The 22,770-nt window shown below is 46.4% G+C and overlaps 2 protein-coding genes across 4 annotated transcripts; both read right to left on the reverse strand.

Moving 5' to 3' along the window:
* Positions 1–12,412: 12,412 nt before the first annotated feature.
* LOC100273295 (Plasma membrane-associated cation-binding protein 1) lies at positions 12,413–14,116 on the reverse strand. 3 transcript variants are annotated; one of them, XM_008656343.3, is made up of 5 exons: positions 13,895–14,116; positions 13,616–13,735; positions 13,317–13,406; positions 13,117–13,204; positions 12,413–12,993 (listed from the first exon to the last, which is right to left on the reverse strand). In XM_008656343.3, exons 2-5 carry the CDS (start codon positions 13,718–13,720, stop codon positions 12,692–12,694), a joined length of 585 nt encoding a protein of 194 aa, XP_008654565.1. In that variant the 5' UTR covers positions 13,721–13,735; positions 13,895–14,116; the 3' UTR covers positions 12,413–12,691. The 3 variants fall into 3 exon arrangements, with proteins under 3 accessions (XP_008654565.1, XP_020397542.1, NP_001141208.1); XM_020541953.3 differs by lacking the exon at positions 13,895–14,116 and adding an exon at positions 13,800–13,879 and having other exon boundaries at positions 13,616–13,732; NM_001147736.1 differs by having other exon boundaries at positions 12,469–12,993; positions 13,616–13,732; positions 13,895–13,942.
* A 1,537-nt stretch (positions 14,117–15,653) lies between these two features.
* Positions 15,654–19,320, reverse strand: LOC542336 (cyclin 2). The gene is made up of 11 exons (NM_001111917.2): positions 19,042–19,320; positions 18,042–18,432; positions 17,819–17,952; positions 17,329–17,421; positions 17,113–17,246; positions 16,944–17,019; positions 16,765–16,841; positions 16,650–16,683; positions 16,402–16,551; positions 16,174–16,308; positions 15,654–16,091 (listed from the first exon to the last, which is right to left on the reverse strand). Exons 1-11 carry the CDS (start codon positions 19,252–19,254, stop codon positions 16,020–16,022), a joined length of 1,509 nt encoding a protein of 502 aa, NP_001105387.2. The 5' UTR covers positions 19,255–19,320; the 3' UTR covers positions 15,654–16,019.
* Between the last annotated feature and the right edge of the window lie 3,450 nt (positions 19,321–22,770).

Consider the following 22,770-nt stretch of genomic DNA (forward strand, 5'->3'; position numbering starts at 1 on the left):
AGCTGATTAATTGGATGAACTAGAGGTGTAGTTGCTTAGCCGTCGTGCCGTCAATGGGGTCCAGGCACAGTGCTTGCTCTGCCGAGGCTGAGTGCCGAGGTTCTTTCGTTTTGCTCTTTGTTAGTCACTCTCCTGCGGGGAGGGGTACTATGTTTATCAAACTGGAGAAACCTAACGGGCAGCTATGATCTCTAGGGAATCTTTGTAAAAGCTACGTAGTGATGCCCTGCCGGACCACCTAGGTAGTGGTCAATGGGGATTAGCTCTCCCCGGGTAGAAAGGGAATCATGACTCATGGGTAAAGTGTGCAACCTCTGCAGAGGGTAGTGAAACTGGTATATCAGCCGTGCTCACGGTTAAGAGCAGCCTTGGGATCCTCTTTGATTAGAGATACAGATGGTTCGAGATACAAGGATTATGTCATGGTTTTGGTTCGACTATGATGGTGTTGTTCCTCAATGAGGAAATGGTTCATGGGTTGGTTAATGCTAAAATCTGGCTTCTACTAATGATAAATACTTGACCAACTAAAAGCAACTGCTTGAGCCTAACCCCACATAAAGCTAGTCCACTTCAGCCAAACGGGACATTTGCTGAGTACGTTGATGTGTACTCATCCTTGCTTTACCACAAAACACCAGGTTGTCCGCATTGTAACCACTGCTCAGGAGAAGGCGAAGCCGTGGAAGGAGACTTCCAGGAGTTCCAAGACTACGACGAATTCTAGGTGTGGGTTGGCGGCAACCCCCAGTCAGCTGCCTGTGAAGGCCTTATCTTTACTGCGTTTCGCTAGCACTTTGATTTACTTGTTAAGACAATGACTATGTGGATGTCTATGACTCTATGATGTAATAAGTACTCTTTTATGTTATTACTCGAGCATTGTGTGATGATGTTCATTTATGTAATCGCTGTGTACGTGAGTTCTGATCCTGGCACGTACATAGTTCGCATTCGGTTTGCCTTCCAAGACCGGGTGTGACATAAGTGGTATCAAAGCTGTGCTGACTGTAGGACCGCTGACCTAGAGTAGCACTGGTCGTACTAAGGACTATTGACCTTCCCTCTCACCTTGACCTCTGTTGTTACTTCAAAAGTCGATCACCTCGACCAACCCTATGTTTTACTATCTATCTATATTATACCTTGTTAAAATTTTTATCTTATTCTATCTTTGGTTTATTCACTTGTCATATTAGTTCTGCTCTTACTCTTGTGCTTACGGTGTCTTTTGTAGATGGCTCGTCTTAGACACACTGCACGTAAGTCGGTGATTCCTTTCCTGCCGTCTCGACTTGCGGAGCGTCCTCTGCACCGCACCGTGTCTGGTCAGTCGAGTCACCTGGAGAGGCTGCACCACCGCCTGCGTGAGGAGCAGGAACGCCGGCGTCAGCACAGAGAGCAGCAGGGCTCTTCCTCCCCACCCCAGCAAGAGGTGGAATCTGTGAGGCTCCGTTCCTCTGTGGCCCAGCTGGAGGCGCCCCCTGCACCACCGCGGGACGTCCCGGCTGTTGGAGGAGCTACTGGTGGAGATCCTGGAGGAGACCCCGACGACGATGACTCAGACCACAGCACGGAGTCCTCTGAGCCGCAGGAGGCGGAAGGATGGGTCGCCCGACCCATCACCCGTGACGCCGCTCGCGGTTGTCACTTCCACGACGCACTCGACACCTTGCTGCGCCAGGCTTTCGACCGGCACACCTGGTCGATCGAGTATCGTTGTGTAGTCTACCAGCACAGTCGCGGGAGGTACCCGGACCGCTGGGAGGCTACCTGCCTAGTTCGCCGTCCGGAGGATGACCTCCGGGGTGCGGAGGCCGTTTCGGAGCACTATTCCATCTCCGAGAGGGACACTGCAGAGGCGGCTATGCAGGATGCAGCACGACGTGCACTCTCCCAGTACTGTTCTTTGTTCGGTGGCGTGGCCGACGGTCTTAACCTTCGGTACTACCCCCGTCGTCCTACTGGCAGCACGGAGAGTGTGGTTGTCTCACCTGTTGGTGAGGCTAACCCTAGGTTGAGCAGCACAGTCAACCTAGTCGCAGTGCTTAACACTGAGCTGGATCACTCTCTGGACGAGCTAAGCAGGGCTCGAACGGAGATTGCGGAGTTGCGTGCTGAGTTGGCAGAGCGCCATCACCAGGAGGGTGGTTCTCCCGCACCTGTTGGGACTCAGCACCCTTACCGCTCCCCGCCACGTGGTCACCACACTTATGGTTCCCCTGTCTGTAAGACCAGGATAGATCTGGATCCTTAGATCGTTAGCGTCGGAGTTTGTAATAATTCTTAAGTCAGATGTCTCAGTCTTAGGTAGTCAGTTTAGTTTGCTTATTAGTTGCTTCCATTTAGTTTAGTTTGCTTATCAGTTGTTTGCATGCTTGTTATGATGAACCTGTGTTGGATTTGGATCTTTGTAATGACTGTAGCCAACATGTGGGTTTCCCCTGCAGTTTGGCTTAGCTAGTAATGTTAATGAAGTCAGTTGTTTAGTTGGGAAACCCTTTACTCTTACTTTCCTTTCTTATCTGAGAAGCTGTGTTGAATCATGAATGAGGATCAGTGAAGCTCTTTGTTCACTCAGTGTCATGAAGAATTCTGTATTCTCTTTTCTTATGCTGAAGGGTTGTAAGATCAATGCTGATGTATGAATGTCTTCCACAGATGTCTGACAACAGGCGCCGATGCAACAGGCGTGCTCAGCAGGAGCAGCATGACCAGCAGGAGGAACAACAGAGGCAGCCTCCCCCACCACCCCCGATGTCAGTGGAGCAGATGTTCTTGATGCAGACCCAGGCAGTGCAGGCCATTGGGCAGACTCTGGCAGCCATGCAGCAGGCTCAACAGCAACCCCAACCCCAATTGCAAGTGCAGATGCCCCAGATGCCACGAGATAAGCGTGGTGAGTTCATGAGAGGGCACCCTCCTACCTTCGCCCATTCTGCCGACCCCATGGATGCAGAAGACTGGCTGCGCGCAGTGGAAAGGGAGCTGCGCACCGCCCAATGTGACGACAGAGAGAAGGTTCTGTATGGTCCCCGCCAGCTAAGGGGAGCAGCCCAGTCCTGGTGGGAGTCCTACCTCGCCACCCATGCTGACCCTGAAGCCATCACGTGGGAGGAATTCAGCGAGAGTTTCCGTCAGTACCATGTCCAGAGGGACTGATGATCGTGAAGAAGGAGGAGTTTCTGGCTCTGAAGCAGGGACCCCTGTCTGTTAGTGAGTACAGAGACAAGTTTCTGCAGCTGTCTCGTTACGCACCTGAGGATGTCAACACTGATGCCAAGAGGCAGTACAGGTTCATGAGGGGTTTGGTGGATCCCCTGCATTACCAGCTGATGAATCACACCTTCCCCACCTTCCAGCACCTGATCGATAGGGCAGTTATGACTGAGAAGAAGCGTAAGGATATGGAAGATCGGAAGCGCAAGATGAGTGGACCCCCAGACCAGAGGCATCAGCCGTCCACGTTTCTCAGGCAGTTCGTCTCAGCAAGGCAGGCCTGGTCACCCACAGGGATATCAGAATCAGAATCAGCGTCCGCATCAGCAGCAGTTTCAGAGGCAGTACCCGCAGCAGCAGCAGTATCGTCAGCACAGCCAGCAGGGAGGTAATCAGTATCAGAAGCAGAACAACCAGGCACCTCGCCTTCCTGCCCCAGCAGCAAATCAGAGCAACCAAGCAGCCCCAGCACAAGGAGGAGGCAGAGGATGTTTCCACTGTGGAGATCAAGGCCACTGGGCGATGCAGTGCCCCAAGAAATTGGCGCAGTAGCAGACCAACCCCAATGCTCCAACAAGGCAAAGTGTACTGCAGCCGGCAGCAGGCAATCGTAACCAAGCGTACAACCGTGGAAAGGTGAACCACTTGGAGGCCGAAGCAATCCAGGATGCACCAGATGTGGCAGTAGGTATGTTCTCAGTCGAATCTCATCCCGCGAAAGTGCTATTTGATACTGGTGCAACTCATTCATTTGTCACTGCAACATGGGTAGAATTGCATAACATCTCAGTAGAGGCAATGATGCCGCCCATGAGGATTAATTCGGTTGGTGGCAAAGTGCAAACAGATAAAATATGCTCAAATATAATGGTGGAAATAAGGGGGATAGGATTCCCCAGTGACTTAATAGTAATAGACACCCCTGGGATAGATGTTATTCTAGGGATGAATTGGTTAATGAAGTATGAGGCAAATGTTAGTTGTGACAAGAGGACCGTAACATTGAAGTCCCCGTCAGGAGAAGAGATAGTGGCCAAGCTATGGATGCCTAAATCAGAAGAGGGAGTCTGTCACCGGATTTCAGTGGATAGTAAAGAGCCCAACCCGCTCGAGGCTATCAAGGTTGTGTCAGACTTTCCGGATGTGTTTCCCGAGGAGCTAACGGGCATGCCACCCGAGAGAAAAGTCGAATTTGCCATAGAGCTTATCCCTGGTACTGCCCCCATTTCCAAAAGAGCCTATCGAGTGTCTGGACCAGAATTGGTGGAACTCAAGAAGCAGATAGATGAGATGTTAGAGAAGGGTTACATCAGGCCCAGCACCTCGCCTTGGGCCGCTCCAGTGTTGTTTGTAGAGAAGAAAGATGGTACCAAAAGGATGTGCATAGACTACAGAGCCTTGAATGAAGTCACTGTCAAGAACAAGTACCCCCTGCCAAGGATAGAAGATTTGTTAGACCAGCTCAGAGGTGCCAGCGTATTCTCGAAGATAGATCTGAGATCTGGTTACCATCAACTCAGAATCCGACCCTCGGACATACCGAAGACGGCATTCATCACCAAGTATGGATTATATGAGTTCACAGTTATGTCCTTTGGTTTGACAAATGCGCCAGCCTTCTTTATGTATCTGATGAACAGCGTGTTCATGGACTATCTAGACAAGTTTGTGGTAGTATTTATCGATGATATCCTCATATACTCTCAAAGTGAGGAAGATCATGTAGAGCATTTGAAGATGGTATTGCAAAGACTTCGAGAGCATCAGTTGTATGCCAAGCTGGGCAAATGCGAGTTCTGGATTCATGAAGTCTTATTTCTGGGTCACATCATAAACCAAGATGGGTTAGCAGTGGATCCAAAGAAAGTAGCAGATATCCTGAACTGGAAAGCACCGAAGGATGTTCGTGGGATCAAGAGCTTCATCGGAATGGCCGGATACTATAGGCGTTTCATTGAAGGCTTCTCAAAGATTGCTAGACCAATGACGGCGTTGCTAGCAAAGAAAGTCGAGTTTAAATGGACTCAAAAGTGTCAGGAAGCATTTGAAGAACTGAAGAATAGATTGACTACAGCTCCTGTGTTAGTCCTGCCTGACGTTCACAAGTCATTCTCAGTGTATTGCGACGCTTCGTACACCGGATTGGGATGTGTGCTAATGCAAGAAGGGAGGGTTGTAGCGTACTCGTCCCGACAGCTGAAGATCCATGAGAAAAATTATCCCACACATGACCTGGAGTTGGCAGCAGTGGTTCATGCCTTAAAGACCTGGAGACATTACCTGTATGGGCAGAAGTGCGACATCTACACAGATCATAAAAGTCTGAAGTACATATTCACCCAGTCAAAGTTAAACATGAGGCAGCGAAGATGGTTGGAATTGATCAAAGACTATGAGCTGGAGATACATTACCATCCAGGCAAAGCCAATGTTGTTGCAGATGCTCTGAGCAGGAAGAGTCAAGTTAATATGTTGGCCTCGTACCCGATGTCGTACGAGTTAGCCAAAGAGTTCGACAGACTGAGCCTCGGTTTCTTGAACAGTACGCAAGGAGTAACAGTGGAATTAGAGCCCACCGTAGAACGGGAGATCAAAGAAGGGCAGAAGGATGATGAAAACATCAACAAGATCCGGCAGCTGATCTTAGAAGGAAGAGGCAAAGACTTTCGAGAGGATGAAGAGGGAGTAATATGGTTCAAGGACCGATTGTGTGTCCCCGACCTCAAACCTATTCAGGAACTGATCCTCAAGGAAGCTCATGAGACAGCCTACTCCATACACCCAGGGAGTGAGAAGATGTACCAGGATTTAAAAAGGAGGTTTTGGTGGTATGGCATGAAAAGAGAGATCGCGGAATATGTCGCCATCTGTGATAGCTGTCAGAGAACCAAAGCAGAGCATCAGAAGCCCGCCGGATTGTTGCAGCCATTGCGGATCCCTCAGTGGAAGTGGGATGAGATCGAGATGGATTTTATAGTTGGCCTACCTCGTACCCGGGCCGGTTATGATTCCATCTGGGTGGTTGTGGACCGCTTAACAAAGGTGGCCCATTTCATACCTGTGAAGACAACATACACCGGAGCAACGTTAGCTGAGTTATACATGGCACGGATAGTCTGCCTTCATGGTGTGCCGAAGAAGATAGTGTCAGATCGAGGAACACAGTTCACCTCTCATTTTTGGCAGCAGCTACAAGAAGCTTTGGGCACGCATTTGAACTTCAGCTCAGCTTATCACCCGCAGACAGACGGTCAGACTGAAAGAACTAATCAGATCCTAGAAGACATGTTGAGAGCCTGTGCGTTGCAAGACAAGTCAGGATGGGACAAAAGGTTACCTTATGCAGAATTCTCCTACAACAATAGTTACCAGGCCAGCTTGAAGATGTCACCGTTTCAGGCGCTCTATGGACGGAGTTGTAGGACTCCGCTGCATTGGGACCAGCCTGGAGAGAGACAGGTGTTTGGCCCCGACATTTTGCTTGAAGCCGAAGAAAATATCAAAATGGTTCGGGAGAACCTGAAGACAGCCCAGTCAAGACAGCGAAGCTATGCGGACAGAAGGAGAAGAGAACTAAGTTTTGAAGTGGGAGACTACGTCTATCTGAAGGTGTCACCTATCAGGGGAGTCAGAAGGTTCGGAGTAAAAGGCAAGTTAGCACCCCGGTACGTCGGACCATATCAGATTCAAGCAAAGCGTGGAGAAGTGGCCTACCAGCTTGACCTACCAGAGAGCTTGTCAGCAGTGCACAATGTGTTCCATGTGTCGCAATTGAAGAAGTGTCTACGAGTACCAGAAGAACAATTGCCAGTGGAGGGTTTGGAGGTCCAGGAGGATCTGACCTACATAGAGAAGCCAACGCAGATTCTGGAGTTTGCAGACAGAGTCACCCGGAGGAACACCATCAGGATGTGCAAAGTCAGATGGGGCCACCACTCTGAGGAAGAAGCAACCTGGGAACGAGAAGATGATCTGAAGGCCAAATACCCTGAACTCTTTGCTGACCAACCTTGAATCTCGGGGCGAGATTCTTTTAAGGGGGGATAGGTTTGTAACACCCTGAATTTGGGGGTATAAAATTTCTTTGCTCATATTCACAAATTCAGGTGTTACTTCCCTTTTCTCATTCTTCCTCACCCTTTTTCTTTCTCATTCTTATAGGAGAAAAGGGCTTATTTTATTTGTAATATAGTTTAATATGTTAAACCCTAAGGGAGTATGAATGGTTGCATCATGTTGAACCCTAGATTTCACTTTTGCTTGGTGCATAATTCTTGGAAAGTTTAATTTGAACTTGTGGCTCATTTGGATTTGAATCAAATAGAGAAAATAAAAAGAAAAGAGAAAACAAATTTCAGAATAAAAAGAAAAGGAAAGAAGCCCAACCCCGCCGCCCCCTCAGCCTTTCGGCCCACTAAGCCCATCCCGCGTGCGCGCCTCTCTCCCCCCCGCTCTCTCTCTGCCCTGCCGGTCCCGCCCGTCAGCGCAGCCGCCTCTCGCGCGCCCGCCTTCTCCGCGCCCACGTCGCGCGTGGAGCTCGCAACTGACCCGCCCCTGGCCACTTGAGCCCCGAGCCCCACTCGCCCTCGCCCCCTCCCCCATTTGCGCTCTAGCGGACCCCTCTTCCACCTCTCCCTCGCTGCGCGCACGCCAGAGCGCCGCCGCCACGAATCCCCGCCGTCCCGAGCTCGTTTCTCGGCCGCCGTTGGAGCTCCGCCGTGTCCGTTGCCACGGTGAGCTTCGCCCCGGCGTCCGCAACCCGGGACGCGCCCCAATTCCCTCTCCCCCTCCCTATTTCTCTCTGCCCGCGCTCACCCGCCGTTCCCCGTGCAGCCGCGGAGGTCCGCCACCGTCGCCCCGGGCCACCGTCGCGCCATTCCCGCCGCCGAGGAGTCCCCGGAGCCCGCCTTGAGGTAAGGAACCTCTCCCGCCCCTATCGACCTTTGTTTTGCTCTCTGCCGCGTGTAATTCCTCGCCGGAGTAGAGTAATCCCGCCGCCGAGCCGCTCCGCCGTGAACCGCCCCCCTCCGGTGCCCCTGCCCCGACCCAGACCCCACCAGAGGACTCCCCGTGCCCTCCCCAACCTTCCCGGCTGCTCAGGTCGCCTCGGAGCCCCGCCAAACGCCCGCGCCCCTCGTCTCCGGCGAGTTCTCCGCCGCGGGGACGAGCGCCGCCGCCCCAGCTAGCCGTAGGATAAGCCCAGGCCGGCCACCCGATCCCCACCGTCCGTCCCAGATCGGGCGGCCCCGTTTTAATCAGGCCAAACCCAATCCTGACCGTCCGCCGGAGATCCAGCGGCCCAGGCCCACTTTCCCCGCACCCCGTCTCCCTGCCGTTTGGGCCCCGCCTGTCAGCCCGCCCGCGCGCGCGCCCTGTCGTTTGGGCCCCGCCTGTCAGCCCGCCCGCGCGCGCGCTCTGCCCGCCGGCCCCGCCTGTCAGCCTGCCCGCGCCCCGCGCTGCCCGCCCGGTCCCGCCTGTCAGTCGCCCAGGCCACCTCGCGCTCGCGCGCCCGCCCGCAGGATCTAATCCTGGCCGTTCGCTTTAGATCTGACGGCCGTAGTAGCCCGATACCCCTTCGCCCGCGCGTTTTCTTAAAGAGACCCCCGGTTTTCTGGAATTTGAACCCGCCGTCCCTGGTTTCTCGCAGATAAGTCCCTGGACCTTTTATTTAATTCAAAATAGGTATTTAGGGTATAATTTTAATCCCCAAACTTGTAAAATTCATAACTTTGTCATATGAACTCCAAATGAGGTGCTTCAAATTGCAAAATGCTCATTATGTTTTTGTCTATCTATTCAAACAATGTTTCTCTGCTGTTTTCATGTACCAATTAATAGTTAATCACTAGGATAGGATTAAGGCTATTGGAACCCTATTTGAGATAATTAGAAATTGGTAGACTTTAATAAAAGTTGGATTACTTAAGTTTATGGACTTAAGCACTTAAGTTTAGTAACTTAAAACCATGTAATAATTTAATCCCACCATTGACTTAAACCTGATTAGTGGATAGTGAATCACTTTGTATAGTCCTCTACCCCAGACCTAGGGAACACCAGAGTGCCTACCCCTTTTCAAACTATGAACTTGTGATCTCTCTGCTGCATATGTTTGGCATGTTGCTTTTTGTTTGTTATCTTCCCAAGTGCATAGTGTGAATGATTACTTTACGTAGACAACGAGTAGTCTGTGTTTCCCGAGGAGGTTGCAGAGGAAGTCCCGGATCAGCAGTTTGGTGAAGGCAAGTGTCCTCTGTCCCATTATGTCCTATTCATTTATAACTTACTACCCCGCACTACTTACTTGAAACCTAAGGATTGACTAGCTTTACATTTTACTTTATCCTTGATGACCTTATGGGCTATTATGGTTAGCACTTTGCTATTGCTTTAACATAATCAATGAACATGATGTGACTATTTATGATACTGTTATCCTGATGATGTTGATGATCTTGTGATACTTTAGGGGGCTCAGGCTGTTTCCTGAGTACCTCTCCGTAAGGACTGGTTCGTTGAGAGACCACCCGGGATAACAGTGCAACCATGAGGGTGAAATGGGATGCCCTTAGCTGATTAATTGGATGAACTAGAGGTGTAGTTGCTTAGCCGTCGTGCCGTCAATGGGGTCCAGGCACAGTGCTTGCTCTGCCGAGGCTGAGTGCCGAGGTTCTTTCGTTTTGCTCTTTGTTAGTCACTCTCCTGCGGGGAGGGGTACTGTGTTTATCAAACTGGAGAAACCTAACGGGCAGCTATGATCTCTAGGGAATCTTTGTAAAAGCTACGTAGTGATGCCCTGCCGGACCACCTAGGTAGTGGTCAATGGGGATTAGCTCTCCCCGGGTAGAAAGGGAATCATGACTCATGGGTAAAGTGTGCAACCTCTGCAGAGGGTAGTGAAACTGGTATATCAGCCGTGCTCACGGTTAAGAGCAGCCTTGGGATCCTCTTTGATTAGAGATACAGATGGTTCGAGATACAAGGATTATGTCATGGTTTTGGTTCGACTATGATGGTGTTGTTCCTCAATGAGGAAATGGTTCATGGGTTGGTTAATGCTAAAATCTGGCTTCTACTAATGATAAATACTTGACCAACTAAAAGCAACTGTTTGAGCCTAACCCCACATAAAGCTAGTCCACTTCAGCCAAACGGGACATTTGCTGAGTACGTTGATGTGTACTCATCCTTGCTTTACCACAAAACACCAGGTTGTCCGCATTGTAACCACTGCTCAGGAGAAGGCGAAGCCGTGGAAGGAGACTTCCAGGAGTTCCAAGACTACGACGAATTCTAGGTGTGGGTTGGCGGCAACCCCCAGTCAGCTGCCTGTGAAGGCCTTATCTTTACTGCGTTTCGCTAGCACTTTGATTTACTTGTTAAGACAATGACTATGTGGATGTCTATGACTCTATGATGTAATAAGTACTCTTTTATGTTATTACTCGAGCATTGTGTGATGATGTTCATTTATGTAATCGCTGTGTACGTGAGTTCTGATCCTGGCACGTACATAGTTCGCATTCGGTTTGCCTTCCAAGACCGGGTGTGACACTTTGCCGAGTGCCTACAAGAGCTCTCGGCACAGGGACTGGCGGTGGGGCCCACTGGAGCTGTCTTTGTCGAGGGCCGTGATAGCAGACACTCAGCAAAATTGGCCTCTTTGCCGAGTGCCAAAGAAGACACTCGGTAAAGGATCCGTCACCGTCACTTGGCGCCGTGACGGTGACTTTTCTTTGCCGAGTGCCGAGTGCCCGACAAAAAGTACTCGGCAAAGAGGCTGTTGCCGATGTACAGTTCGCCGAGCGTTCTTTGCCGAGTGTTACACTCAGCAAAGCCTTTGCCGAGTGTAAAATAGCCTTTGCCGAGTGTCTGAGACACTCGGCAAAGGAGCTGTGTCCGGTAGTGGTACAAGCACACTCGCAGAAGTCGAGCGTTGGGGAAGGAGAAGCTGGCAAGGACGGGATGGGATCGAGTGGGCCAAACACTACATGGGCTGGGCAGCCGTATTGAAGAACTAGGTGTAAGGATGGATCCGAATACTTATTCGGATGTTAAATTTTTTATCTTATTTCTTCAATTGTGAACAAATAACATATATAATTTGCTATGTAAATTTATATTCTTGTTTTTAGCATTGAGGCTATTAATCTTCATAAAAAGTAAAGCTTAAATTCCTTCTATATCTTTTAAAATAATTGATATAAAATTCATATGTCTATTCGAATACGGATTCAGATGTTTTTTCACCTTTTTGTTGTAGAAAGAAAATAATGCACATAAAAAGTTATTTAAATTTTTATTTAAATACTTCATAATATTCTTAATAACATTGCTAAAAATTAGCTTTAAATTTTATGTATATCTATATTAAAATATTAGATTTGTCATATAAATCGGATGTTTTAGGAGCATCCCTACCTAGGTGTCGGGCAGGCTAGAAGGCCCCTTTTGCATATGTCATTCACATGGTCGGAATCTTGAATTTGTCTGTTTGGTTTTTCCTGTTTGAGGCTTTTAAAAAATTGTTAAACAAGAAGAAGCTTTTTCTGGTGAGGAAATAAGAAGGGGGTTAGGTACTACTACCTATGTTCTTTTTTATTTATCGAGGTTTAGTTTAAAATTGAATTAGCGGGTCACAAATATTTGAAAACGAAGGTAGTAATTGCTTGCAAGTCTAAAATCTCATCTCAATTGTTTGGACTGTTTCCCCCAACTGTACCTGCCATGCACATGGCCTGAAATCTTCAGGCTGTTTGATTGACTGAGCTAGCCACCAACGCAAAGATCATAATCCAATTCAGACCAAGCAAAGCAACCCCACTTAAGTGCAAGTTGCTAGATGCTTGCATGTCCAGCTCCATCAACTAATAATAGCAGCGCAGTTTGATCAGTACGATCGATAGCGATAAAGGAGTATGCCGCATCTATCGCATCTATCGACGGGAAAGACAAGAAACACAAGGAAGGTGAAGAACACGCAGGATGATTAATAGCAAGATTAATCATCCTTGATCATTGATGGGTACCCATACATTATCTTCAATGCTGAAAAAGAACATACACCTACTACATCTCACATCCGGAGGTATATGATGGGTCTGTCAAAACATGTCTACGTAATCTCTCCGTCCTAAAATATAATCATATAGCTAGGTGCTGGGCCTGGAAATGACGTAGCCAAGAAGCAAGGAAAAAAATACTTATATACACAAGAAAGAATTGTCTTATTAAATGCGGTCCATCAATGAAACAAACATATCGATATAAATAATTACACATTTGTAACAATCGCCCCAAAATAAAAAACAAAGAACCCCCACACACACGCACACGCACACGCACACACGGCGCAGCAACGTACATGTCCATGAATAATGCGTGCCAATGCAAGTGTGTATGTCTGACTGACTGAATCACTTTTCACTCTGCTGCAGCTACGTAGGGAGAGGCATGGCTGTGGATCGGAGTATTACTTCTCCTCAGTAGCAGCCGCTGCCGGTGGCGCCGCCTCCTCGGCAGCCGGCTTTTCCTCCTCTCCCTTCTTCGCCTCCGATGGTGTCTCGGCCGCTGCATCAGCTATAGCCGGCTCGGCATCCTCCACCTCCACGGCGACTTCCCGGGAAGTGGCCTCAGCCACCGCGTCCTCCGCCTTGGGCTCCTCCTTGGGGATGTACGGTGCGACCTTGTCCAAGATGAAGGTGATCGCCGGAGACAGGGGCGAGGCGCCGGACTTGGCCACCGCCTCGCTCACCACCTTGGCTCCAGGGAAGTCTGGACGTACGTGGGACAAATAATAAACAGTTGAGGAACTGTATACATCATGCATGGAAAAGTAGCTAGGTACATACGACAGAGAAGAGAAGAAGAGACAAGAGTTTTCTCTACTTTGCTTACCAATCTTAGCCAGCTCATCGAGGAACTTGGTAACTGCAGTCGAGTTCTTCTTGCTGATCTTGACTGGCTTCTTATCCTTGAACAGAGCCTAATTAATCATTCAGCGGGTACAATCGTCAGCCTAGTTTTCGTTGCTTAGTTCTTCTAAAGCAAGCAAGCCCAATCAGAAAAATAAATAAATAAATAAGTTAATTAATTACCTTGACCTCAGGAGGAGATGCTTCATAAGCCTCCGCAACCTTGGGCTCCAGTTCTGCCTTCTTCTCCTCAATCTCCTTGCCAATCTCCTCCTGCAGTTTTTATGTATATAGATAGAAATCAAGTTAGCTTAAATAAGAAAGGCTCGATTATTAACAAACTCATACTATATATATTATGACAAAAACATATACGGAGCGAGGAAATCAAGTGAGCGGCAGGCTTGTAGCTAGGTTTCGTATCTGAAGTAGCTCCTGCAGGTAGAAGATAGATAGATAGGTTATACGTGATATATACGGACCTTGTTGAAGGACTTGAAGAAGCCTGCAGCTGCAGCCTTCTTGCCATCCTTGTCGAAGATCTTGTTGAGGCCAGGCAGAACCTTGGTCTTCCACAGACTGGCCATCTATCTCAACCTCTGCTGATCCGGCCAACAAATTAAACACAGCAGCAAAAGATCGAGAAGCATCAGAAAAAGTCCATACATGCAGCAGGAGGAGGAGATGAGTAATGGAGAGCCAGCATGCTGCAGGGAAACGAAGGGTGGAAGAGAAACGACCAGGCAAGGATGCATACATACATGCTGCTGTGTGTGGGTTTGAGGTGCGAGATCAGCAGGCAGGAAGGCAGCCTATGAATGATGGTGATGCAGCTGCAGTGCAGGAGCCACGGTGCCATGAGAGCAATATATAATGAATGGCCCAGGGGTACAACTGTCAGAAGGAAGATTATGGAAGGCATGTCATTGGAGCCGGCGAGATCACAGAACGAGCTGGGAGGACGATGAAGACGAACCGGGGTTGTCGTGGCCAGACAGGAGAACAGGAGAGGAGGCTTGTTGTTGCAAGCCTGCGCTGGAGTTAGAGATGGCCAAACGGGCCGGCCCGGCCCGGCCCGGCCCGGGCCCGGTGAAGCCCGGCCAAAACCGGGCCGGGCCTGCTGAGCCAGCGGGCTTAAGTTTCTGTCCAAGCCCGGCCCGCAGCGGGCCTAAACGGGCCGGGCCGGCCCGTTTAGCACGAAATAACGGGCCGAAAAGCGGGCTAAACGGGCCGGTAAGCACGTTTTAGTGTAAAAAAAACGGGTTTAACGGGCTTAGAGGTAAACAGGCCGTGCCGGGCTAGCCCGCCGTGCCTAGTTTCCTGTCCAAGCCCGCCCGCTTATTCTACCGTGCCGTGCTCGGACCGGGCCCAAAAAGCGGGCTTCGTGCCGGGCTCACGGGCCTCGTGCTTTTTGGCCATCTATAGCTGGAGTAGGGACAGCGAAGTGCATGGTAGTGTGCTAGGATCCTCTGTGTCCTCTCGTCTCGTGGTCCGGTTAACTAATCAGCCATCTTATCAACACGTGGTCTTGCATTGTGCCGCGAGTCGAACTCATAAATGCAGCTCTTTCCTTGTAGTATTATCCGCAAGGACTTGATTGACAGAGGCCACACGACGTCCCTCCGCTGAAGATCAAGCAGAGCCAGGTAATACTGCCGGCAGTTTCCGCCGTGTGGCCCACATTCGCTTGCTCGGTGGGTCCCACACTAAGGGAAGTAGCGTGAGCTCCTCGAATAAGCAACTACCTGGCCAATCACAGGAAAAGTCGATTTCGATTTGATTCCACCGCAAAGTGTGTGTGCATATATATATATATATATATATATATATATATATATATATATATATATATATATATATATATATATATATATATATATATGTATATATATATATATATATATGTATACATATATACATATATACATATGTATACATATATACATATATACATATGTATATATATACATATATACATATGTATATATATATATATATTTATATATATACATACAATATTTTTTAGAGTAAAAATTTAATTCTGGCAAAATATAGATTTGTCCATTGTTTTTTTAGATACAAATAAACTTTTAACACATTTATACTTTTACAAAATTACTTTTTAGGATAAATGCATGAGTATAAATATTAGGTTTCAAAACTAAATAACAAAACAGTTATTTGTAGTTAAATTTTACTTAAACCTCATCCAAAACGATAAATAATAAGGCGCTAGAGGGAGTAACTTGTATATCATTTGTTCCAAAATAAATCAACCTCTAGAGCCGTCCACAAATCAAGCAAATGTAAATCTGACCATATATTTCTAATTAGTATTAATAGATAAATGGTTAGATTTATTTTTACAACGTGTTTATTTGGTGTACAGATGTTGTTAGACAGCCATACTGAGATGAAACGAACAGGCATATACCAACAAAAAAGAACAAAACTATTATAGAGTCAGCAGCCAGCATGATGCTGTGTGTTTCCAACTCCAAAGCGCAGATTAGCTAGGTCAGAAACAGCTAATAAATTAAATTAAATTGGTTAGTCATCATGATTTGGTTCTTCATCTGTTGTTGTGCAGTTCAGGCATACAACAGATCAGACCCAGCTGCATATACGTACAGGGCGCTGGAAGAATGCTTTTCTGTACCAAGGTCGAACTAGCTGTTCGTTACATATATCTATCTCAAGGCACAGCACTTGACTTGCAGATTCCATCAGCGTAGTAGCTAAACATGGTTCCAGATACATATGCATGCCGTGGAGTGCTGCTATTGAACTCTCTGGATTTGTAACATACATGACCACAAACAGGAACTGGCCACATCAGGGAGAAGAATCAATCAAGTAAGCAACCGCTGGGCTTCTTTCTATTGTCTAGCATGCCGCATCCCTGAAGAATTCGGCAGGGATTTGTGGCGGGCACTGCTTCTTCGCGACAAATTTGTACTGGTGAGGAAGGAAGACATATATTAGTACTAACGGTCGGTAGAGCTGTTTTGAACTGAAGAATAATATCTTGGTCACCTACTTTGTGCTGGCTGTACTTTTCTCTGATTGCTGGGAGGTTGCTCCCAGGACCAACACTGGAAAGGCGGTGCAGTGTCTTTACACACTCGCTCAATTCGGACGGCTTGTACTGCGTGTAGTGAGCAAGCGTGGAGTTCTGCTTCCAGATGTAACGAGTGTCAGCCACCAAGACAGTATCATTCTCATCAGGCAACAACTGCTACACAAAGAAGATATGCTGCCAACCTACCCAAGGATACTTCGTTGGCTGGAGTACAAATCTCGCCAAGAAAATAGCTGAGGCAGCGATTAGTGATGGAGGGTAAGACAGAAGACTGTACTCCAGCAGGGATAGCTCAGCGATGTAATTGGCCAGGAACTCCAGATGCAGAGCAGGATCCTGTACAAAGAAAGAGTAGTGGCATTATCAGCGAATCCCTGCCTGCCACATATACATGTAATTCCTTCCTTCCTTCCTGGAGTGTATGGCAGCAGTACCTCATCACACGCCTGTGCAGAACGAGCAAATCTCCTATTGTAAGCAACAAGAGTTAGTGGCAGAAGTTGGATTGGTCCATAAACTCTACTACAATGAGGCAGAACAGAAAAGCACCTCAAGAAACACTTTGCCGTAGGCGCTGTCATTTCAAACTTCAAGTAGTTCAGCACAGAAGCTTCCATTTCTAGAACCTTTGAACGTACAGGTTATTTATTAGTGACCGTGAGTGACAAACAAGAGAATATCAGATAATGTCTACTGTATCTTTTTTTAAACACACACACAAAACAAACCTCGTCTCTGAAGTATGTATTGTCTGTTATGTAGCAGAATTCTTCAACCTGGGGTGCACATATCTCCTCGTATTTTCTGGATTTGAAGTTACCAACACGTCAAAATCTAGCATGCCAACAGCCTAATGATAACTGAAAGAAATAAAGGGGAGGAGAAACAGAATCTTACGCCGCTATAAGCATGCAAGCAACACCAAGTAATTGCAGCCTTTGGCGATTGATCTCGTTGCCAGAAAGATAACGGTCGATGTAGTTGACTGTCAGGTACAAGGTATCAGGAGCAAGACGATATTCTTCAGCAACCTGCACGAGGAAAACCCATCATGAATATAAGTTGACAAGATTATTCTCTAGGCTTTTCTTATGCTTAGCAGGAAAAACTTACTTCCACGAGCCAGTCTATCAAAATTGCCCTCATGCTAGGGTTGACATCCTTTTGAATCGTCTTCATGAAATCAGTCGATGGTCTTTTCTTCATCTGCCAGAAAGCAAAGCACACTATTAGTGACAAACAAGGAAGAAGCAGAGCTTGCTAAGACGCTTCAACGTATGTACAGATGAAGTGTAGCTCAATTTTTCTCCGAAAAGAATTTGATCAAATCGAGCTTCATTAATGCACCAACAATGAAACTTCACATAAAAGAATCAGAAAGTGTTCTTTTTTTGAAAAAAAAAACACAATCAGGAAGTGTTCCCACACTGGTAAACTGCAGTTATAAAATGATCAAACACGCTTAAAGTAAGTTGTAAGTATACTACAACCTAGCTTATTTAGTGGCGTCAATGTAGATATTTTGCAGTCAAGCCAAGATTTCTTATGTTCAGTGCTTGAGGGAAACCATTTTGGCACCAGGGTTCAGGAAAGAATGTGTTACCTCAGCTTCTCGCAGATGCATGTAGATGTCAGAAGCCAGAGCGGCGCACAACTGTGGATCCTCGAGGTTACTGTCAACTTCACAGATGCTGTCGATTTCCATTGGGGCAGGGCCATTTTTCTTCCACTTATTTTCTGCAAAAGAAAACAGGCCACACGCGGCTGAATCAACAAGAAAATTGACAAAAACATACTTAAAAATGGAAATCTGAATCTCAGCAGACCTTCAACGTCTCTGTCCTCTGATGTACGCAGATGTTCATCCGCCCGTCGCTGCAACGAAGCCAGCATCGAGCAACCCCCATTGTCTATGTACTCGAAGTCCGGGCTTTTCATGGAGTCACAAGTCGACATCGTCTCATCAGTAGAAACTGAATCTCTTGAACGTCCAGGAGACACGAAACTGCTGTAGGGTACCAAGGCAGGAGCACGACTTGGCACATGGACAGTGGTAGGCACAAGAACATTATGCTTCTGCTCTGAGCTGCTGTCATGGCGTGATACTGGTGGAGCTGGCTTGATGGAAGCCGACTTCGCAGCAGAACCCCGGATGGTGCGAGCATTTGCCAAAGATGGCTTCTTTAAGGGTGCACCTGAGGTAGCTGGATTCAACTTCTGCATGAGATTTGAATTTGAACAAAAGGGACAAGTTATTTCAAACCTCTGCCTGGAACCTCCACTAATCAGGTACTGCAAAGAAACAGTGGCGACACTATAGACAAGTTATTTCAAACTTCTGGATGAGATTCTAGAGCAAACAAAGACAGAAAGATTGTCACGTTGCGAAGACCAAGGGGGGCTTTCTTTTGTACGAAGGTGGTCTGGGGCTTTGACCATGGTGAGCAGAATCCAAGATTTCAAAACCGTCAACCAATAAAAAAAAGTTGTAACAAGTTCATGGGGTGCAGCACTGCGGTAGCATTTATAGCACCAGAGGAAGAAATGGCGAATGTCAGAAGAAAACAAAAGGTTTCCCGGACCCCGCAGGGAAGGGTTAGGAAACCGTAAACAGCATTTGGAAATCGAGATGAAGAAAATCGAAAGCATTGATACAACAGTGCCGCTGACTCTGAGGAACAAGAACCGTGGGTCGGAGAAAACGAAGGCGCAGCGCAAGGCTTCCGCCCCCCCCCCCCCCCCCCCCCCCCCCCCCCCCCCCCCCCATGAAAGTAACTCCCCCAACTGCACAACAAAACGATCCCTGACGGGCAGAGCCGCACGTACCGCGCCGGTGACCGGTGGCGCGACCTTCCCAACGGCGGCGACCCTCGCCCCCGGAGCGGCGACGTTGGTGATGTTGACGAGCGCGGTGCGCTTCTTCGCCTGCGCGGCGGTGGGGCCCGGTCCCGCCGCCTTGGTAGCTCCCTCCGCTATCGCGGGGCGCTTGGCGACCGCGGACGAGGAGGAGGAGCGGCGGGAGGCGGCGTGGGTCGACATCGTCGGAAGAGGTGCGATCCCCCCCTGGCTAGGGTATGGGACTAGCGGGGTGAGGAAGCGGAAGGCTTGGGCTCCTTCCCGACCAGACGAGCAGAGCACAAGAAAAAGAGGGCGACAAGAGAAGAGAGGGAGTGGATTTTTAGGAAAGGACCCCTCAACTTTCGAATCGTTTGCCGTTTGTGCTGTGCCGCCGCCGCCCACCAGTGTGGTGAGTAGGCCGTTGAGACAGGCAGTTCATGCGAACCCTACAACCGTATTGGAGTGGAGCGGATGAAGTTGGCTTTCTAGTGCCGTTGCCCATCTTTCTTTTTCTCTTTTTTTTATTCCAATCCACAATCGTCATCTTATATCTTAAATAAATAAACGACTAACATATGAGAAATAACTCTTGATGTATACTTCCTCCGTTCTTAAATATATAATGCCGTTGACTTTTTTAAAAAAACTTTAGCCACACGTCTTATTTAAAATAACATTTCAAAGTCATGCTCAAACAACATTAAGCGATAAAATAAATCATAATAAAATAAATAATAATTCACATTTTTCTGAATAAGGCGAGTAGTCAAAGTTAAAAAAATCGACGATGGTATATATTTAAAAACGGATGTAGTACTTTTTATGGATACCAGAGTGTTGGTCGATGAAAGTCAAACATAGTTAAATAAAAAACTTAAACTATGGACTCTATAGTTTAAAAATTTTAGACTAAGTATAACTAAAACCAAATATACAAGATATGACTTTAGTACTACTACACAGTAGAAGAAGATGTTAGGTTAGAAGGTTAAATAATATATAGGAAAGATATCTTTCGATATTTAGCATCAATACTACAAAAAGATGGGAATATGGATGAACATATTAGCCACTATTAAATTGCGCGTGCTAGCGCGCACATATAACTAAATACTATCTCTGCTCTTGAATACTTATCGCCTGTTAGTTCAGCTTTGAATTAATCGACGACAAATAAAAAAACGGATGGAGTAGTATTTAAGACAAAAAAAATATGTAGATAAAGATAGTCTATACAATTTACAGCCAACATAGCATAGACTATAGCAGGCCACGATGTTATCGTAGTGTTGCACCATTTGAGAATTTATAATAGCTAATTTCATAACAGGGTGCATAGTCGCGTAGTAACAATTAACAAAAGATGATCCAATGTAGCTAGGATTAAGAGGAACATGTAAGTTTAGCATAATATTTGTATGGAAAACACCATGTTGCCATATATTTACATATAAGTAGGTTATTCTCACTGCATAGTAACAAAAGGTGCTCTGAAGTTCTTCCTCTAGTTTTTTCGAATGGACTGTTCATGGTGTTTTGTTAGCACTGTCGTGGTCCGGATTGTAACCGGAACTGAGCTTCTTGAGTCAACAATAGAGGTAGAATAAATATTTATGATATTAGTTGATACATAGCAGGGCACCAATTCATTGATGGTATAAAGGAAAACGTATTTAAATCATAGATGGCAAATCATAAGCATACGGTCCATGGTTTAACATAAAGAATTTTGTATGAACAATATTTTTAGTGGTGTTATTAAAGTAGATAAATAGTGTCTGTAATTTGAAACTACTGTTGGTTCACATACCTTCAAGCGCAGCCATATATTCCTCAGAGAAGTAAGCACTTAGCATGGGTGTTTTGATGATATGCATAGGTCATGTGTAACAGTTAGTGAAATCTAAGGTCGTTCTGTTTGGGATAGTTCTAGCTCCAAAAAAATTGGTGGAGTTTGTGAAGTAAGTCATTAGATACTCCAAAAAATCTATGTAGGTACAATTAGTGAAATCTAAGGTCGTTCTGTTTGGGATAGTTCTAGCTCCAAAAAAATTGGTGGAGTTTGTGAAGTAAGTCATTAGATGCTCCAAAAAATCTATGTAGGTACAACAAACACAACAGAGGACACATCACACATATAGCAAGTTAAAAGCATAGATACGAAAGACGGGAAAAATAGAACTAAAACAAATTTATGCATCACCTTGACAAAGTAGCGGCCTTCTCAGATTGGAAAAGACTTGTGTTCAAATTGGCAGATTTCCTAATAAAATGGAATGCAAGTTGAACTAAAGCCTCACACGCTGTAGAAACGGTAAAAAATAAGAATAATGGAATGGTACAAAACAGACACACTAAATACAGAGCATTTGGGCATAAACTGTCCCAAAATAACAATATTACACTTTATGTAAGATAATGTGGGCAAATAACATAAGTTAGGGTTCTACATTGACCAGTTATTTGGCCTAAACACATTATAATGGTAAACAACTTAATTAGAAAAAGAATAACACGTCATGCACATCATAACTTGAAAAGGAAAATCGATAGCGAAGAGAATAAACTGGAAGGAGGGGCAATCGTTGTGGCTGAACGATTATATCGAAGTTAGAAAAAGGATGGAGAAATAAACAGTACCTTGAGAAGTAGGATTTCGAACGGGTACCAGTTCAAGTCGAAGGAAGAAAGAGTCGGAAATGAATGCGCCTAGGACGGTCGTCGTAGTCGTCCGGAGAGGTCTTCGTGCCTGACTTCTCCCTCTCACTTTCCCCTTGCGTGAACGCGCGGCTAGCAGAAGAAAGTTCGCGTTGCTGCCAAAGACACGCGAAGCGTCGCGGTGCCGTCCGGCCGTCCATGGATGTAGTATATTTTATTTTATTAGGTGGCACAGTTGAAGGTAGATGGACGGCAAGATCTTTTCTACAGTGAACAATCGGACGACGAAGGATTTTGGGACGACGTGGCTACGCTAACTTGCCAGCTATGGTCCCTGGTTTAATATATAGAAATGTGACTAAAGCAAGGTGGATAAATTGGCGCAAAACATCTTACGTTCTATATGACAAAAGGGTACCTCAGAAGTTAAAAAGGAAAGTTTTAACAGCGATTAAACATGCTATGGTTAGGAGTGACAATATGCTCTAAATTTTACACTATAAAATTTAAGGATCAGATCAGATTAGGATCGGGCCCTATTTCTATTGATTTTTGAACTAGAAATAATTTAGGGCCCTAAAAATTGTGAAGAAGCATTTGTATCATGATCCATTACCACCTCTAGCTATGGTGTATGGTGCAAAATATTGGACTATAAAAATAACATGTCCAACAGATAAGTAATAAAAATATATATGTTGCATTGGATTTATTGGTGTGTAAGAATGGATTGAGTCCGGAATATGCTCAATAGATAAGTATTACCAAATTTTGTGTATGTTACATTTGATTTGTGGCCATGCAAGAATAGATCGAGTTTGAAATAATGATATCCATGATAAACTAGCATCAATTGAAGAAAACCTTGTCCAGCACCGCTAAGGTGGTCCGAACATGTCTAATAGAGACATTCAGAAGCACCAGTGTGTAGTGGGATCCTAAAGCGTGATAGTAATAGAAAATAGGCAGAAAAAGAGTGAAGATAACATAGGAAGTGATAGAAAAGAGACTTAAAATGATGTGATATATCAAAAAAATTATCATTGAATAAGAGTGCAT

Source organism: Zea mays, chromosome 8, assembly GCF_902167145.1.
Source record: "Zea mays cultivar B73 chromosome 8, Zm-B73-REFERENCE-NAM-5.0, whole genome shotgun sequence".
NCBI lineage: Eukaryota > Viridiplantae > Streptophyta > Magnoliopsida > Poales > Poaceae > Zea > Zea mays.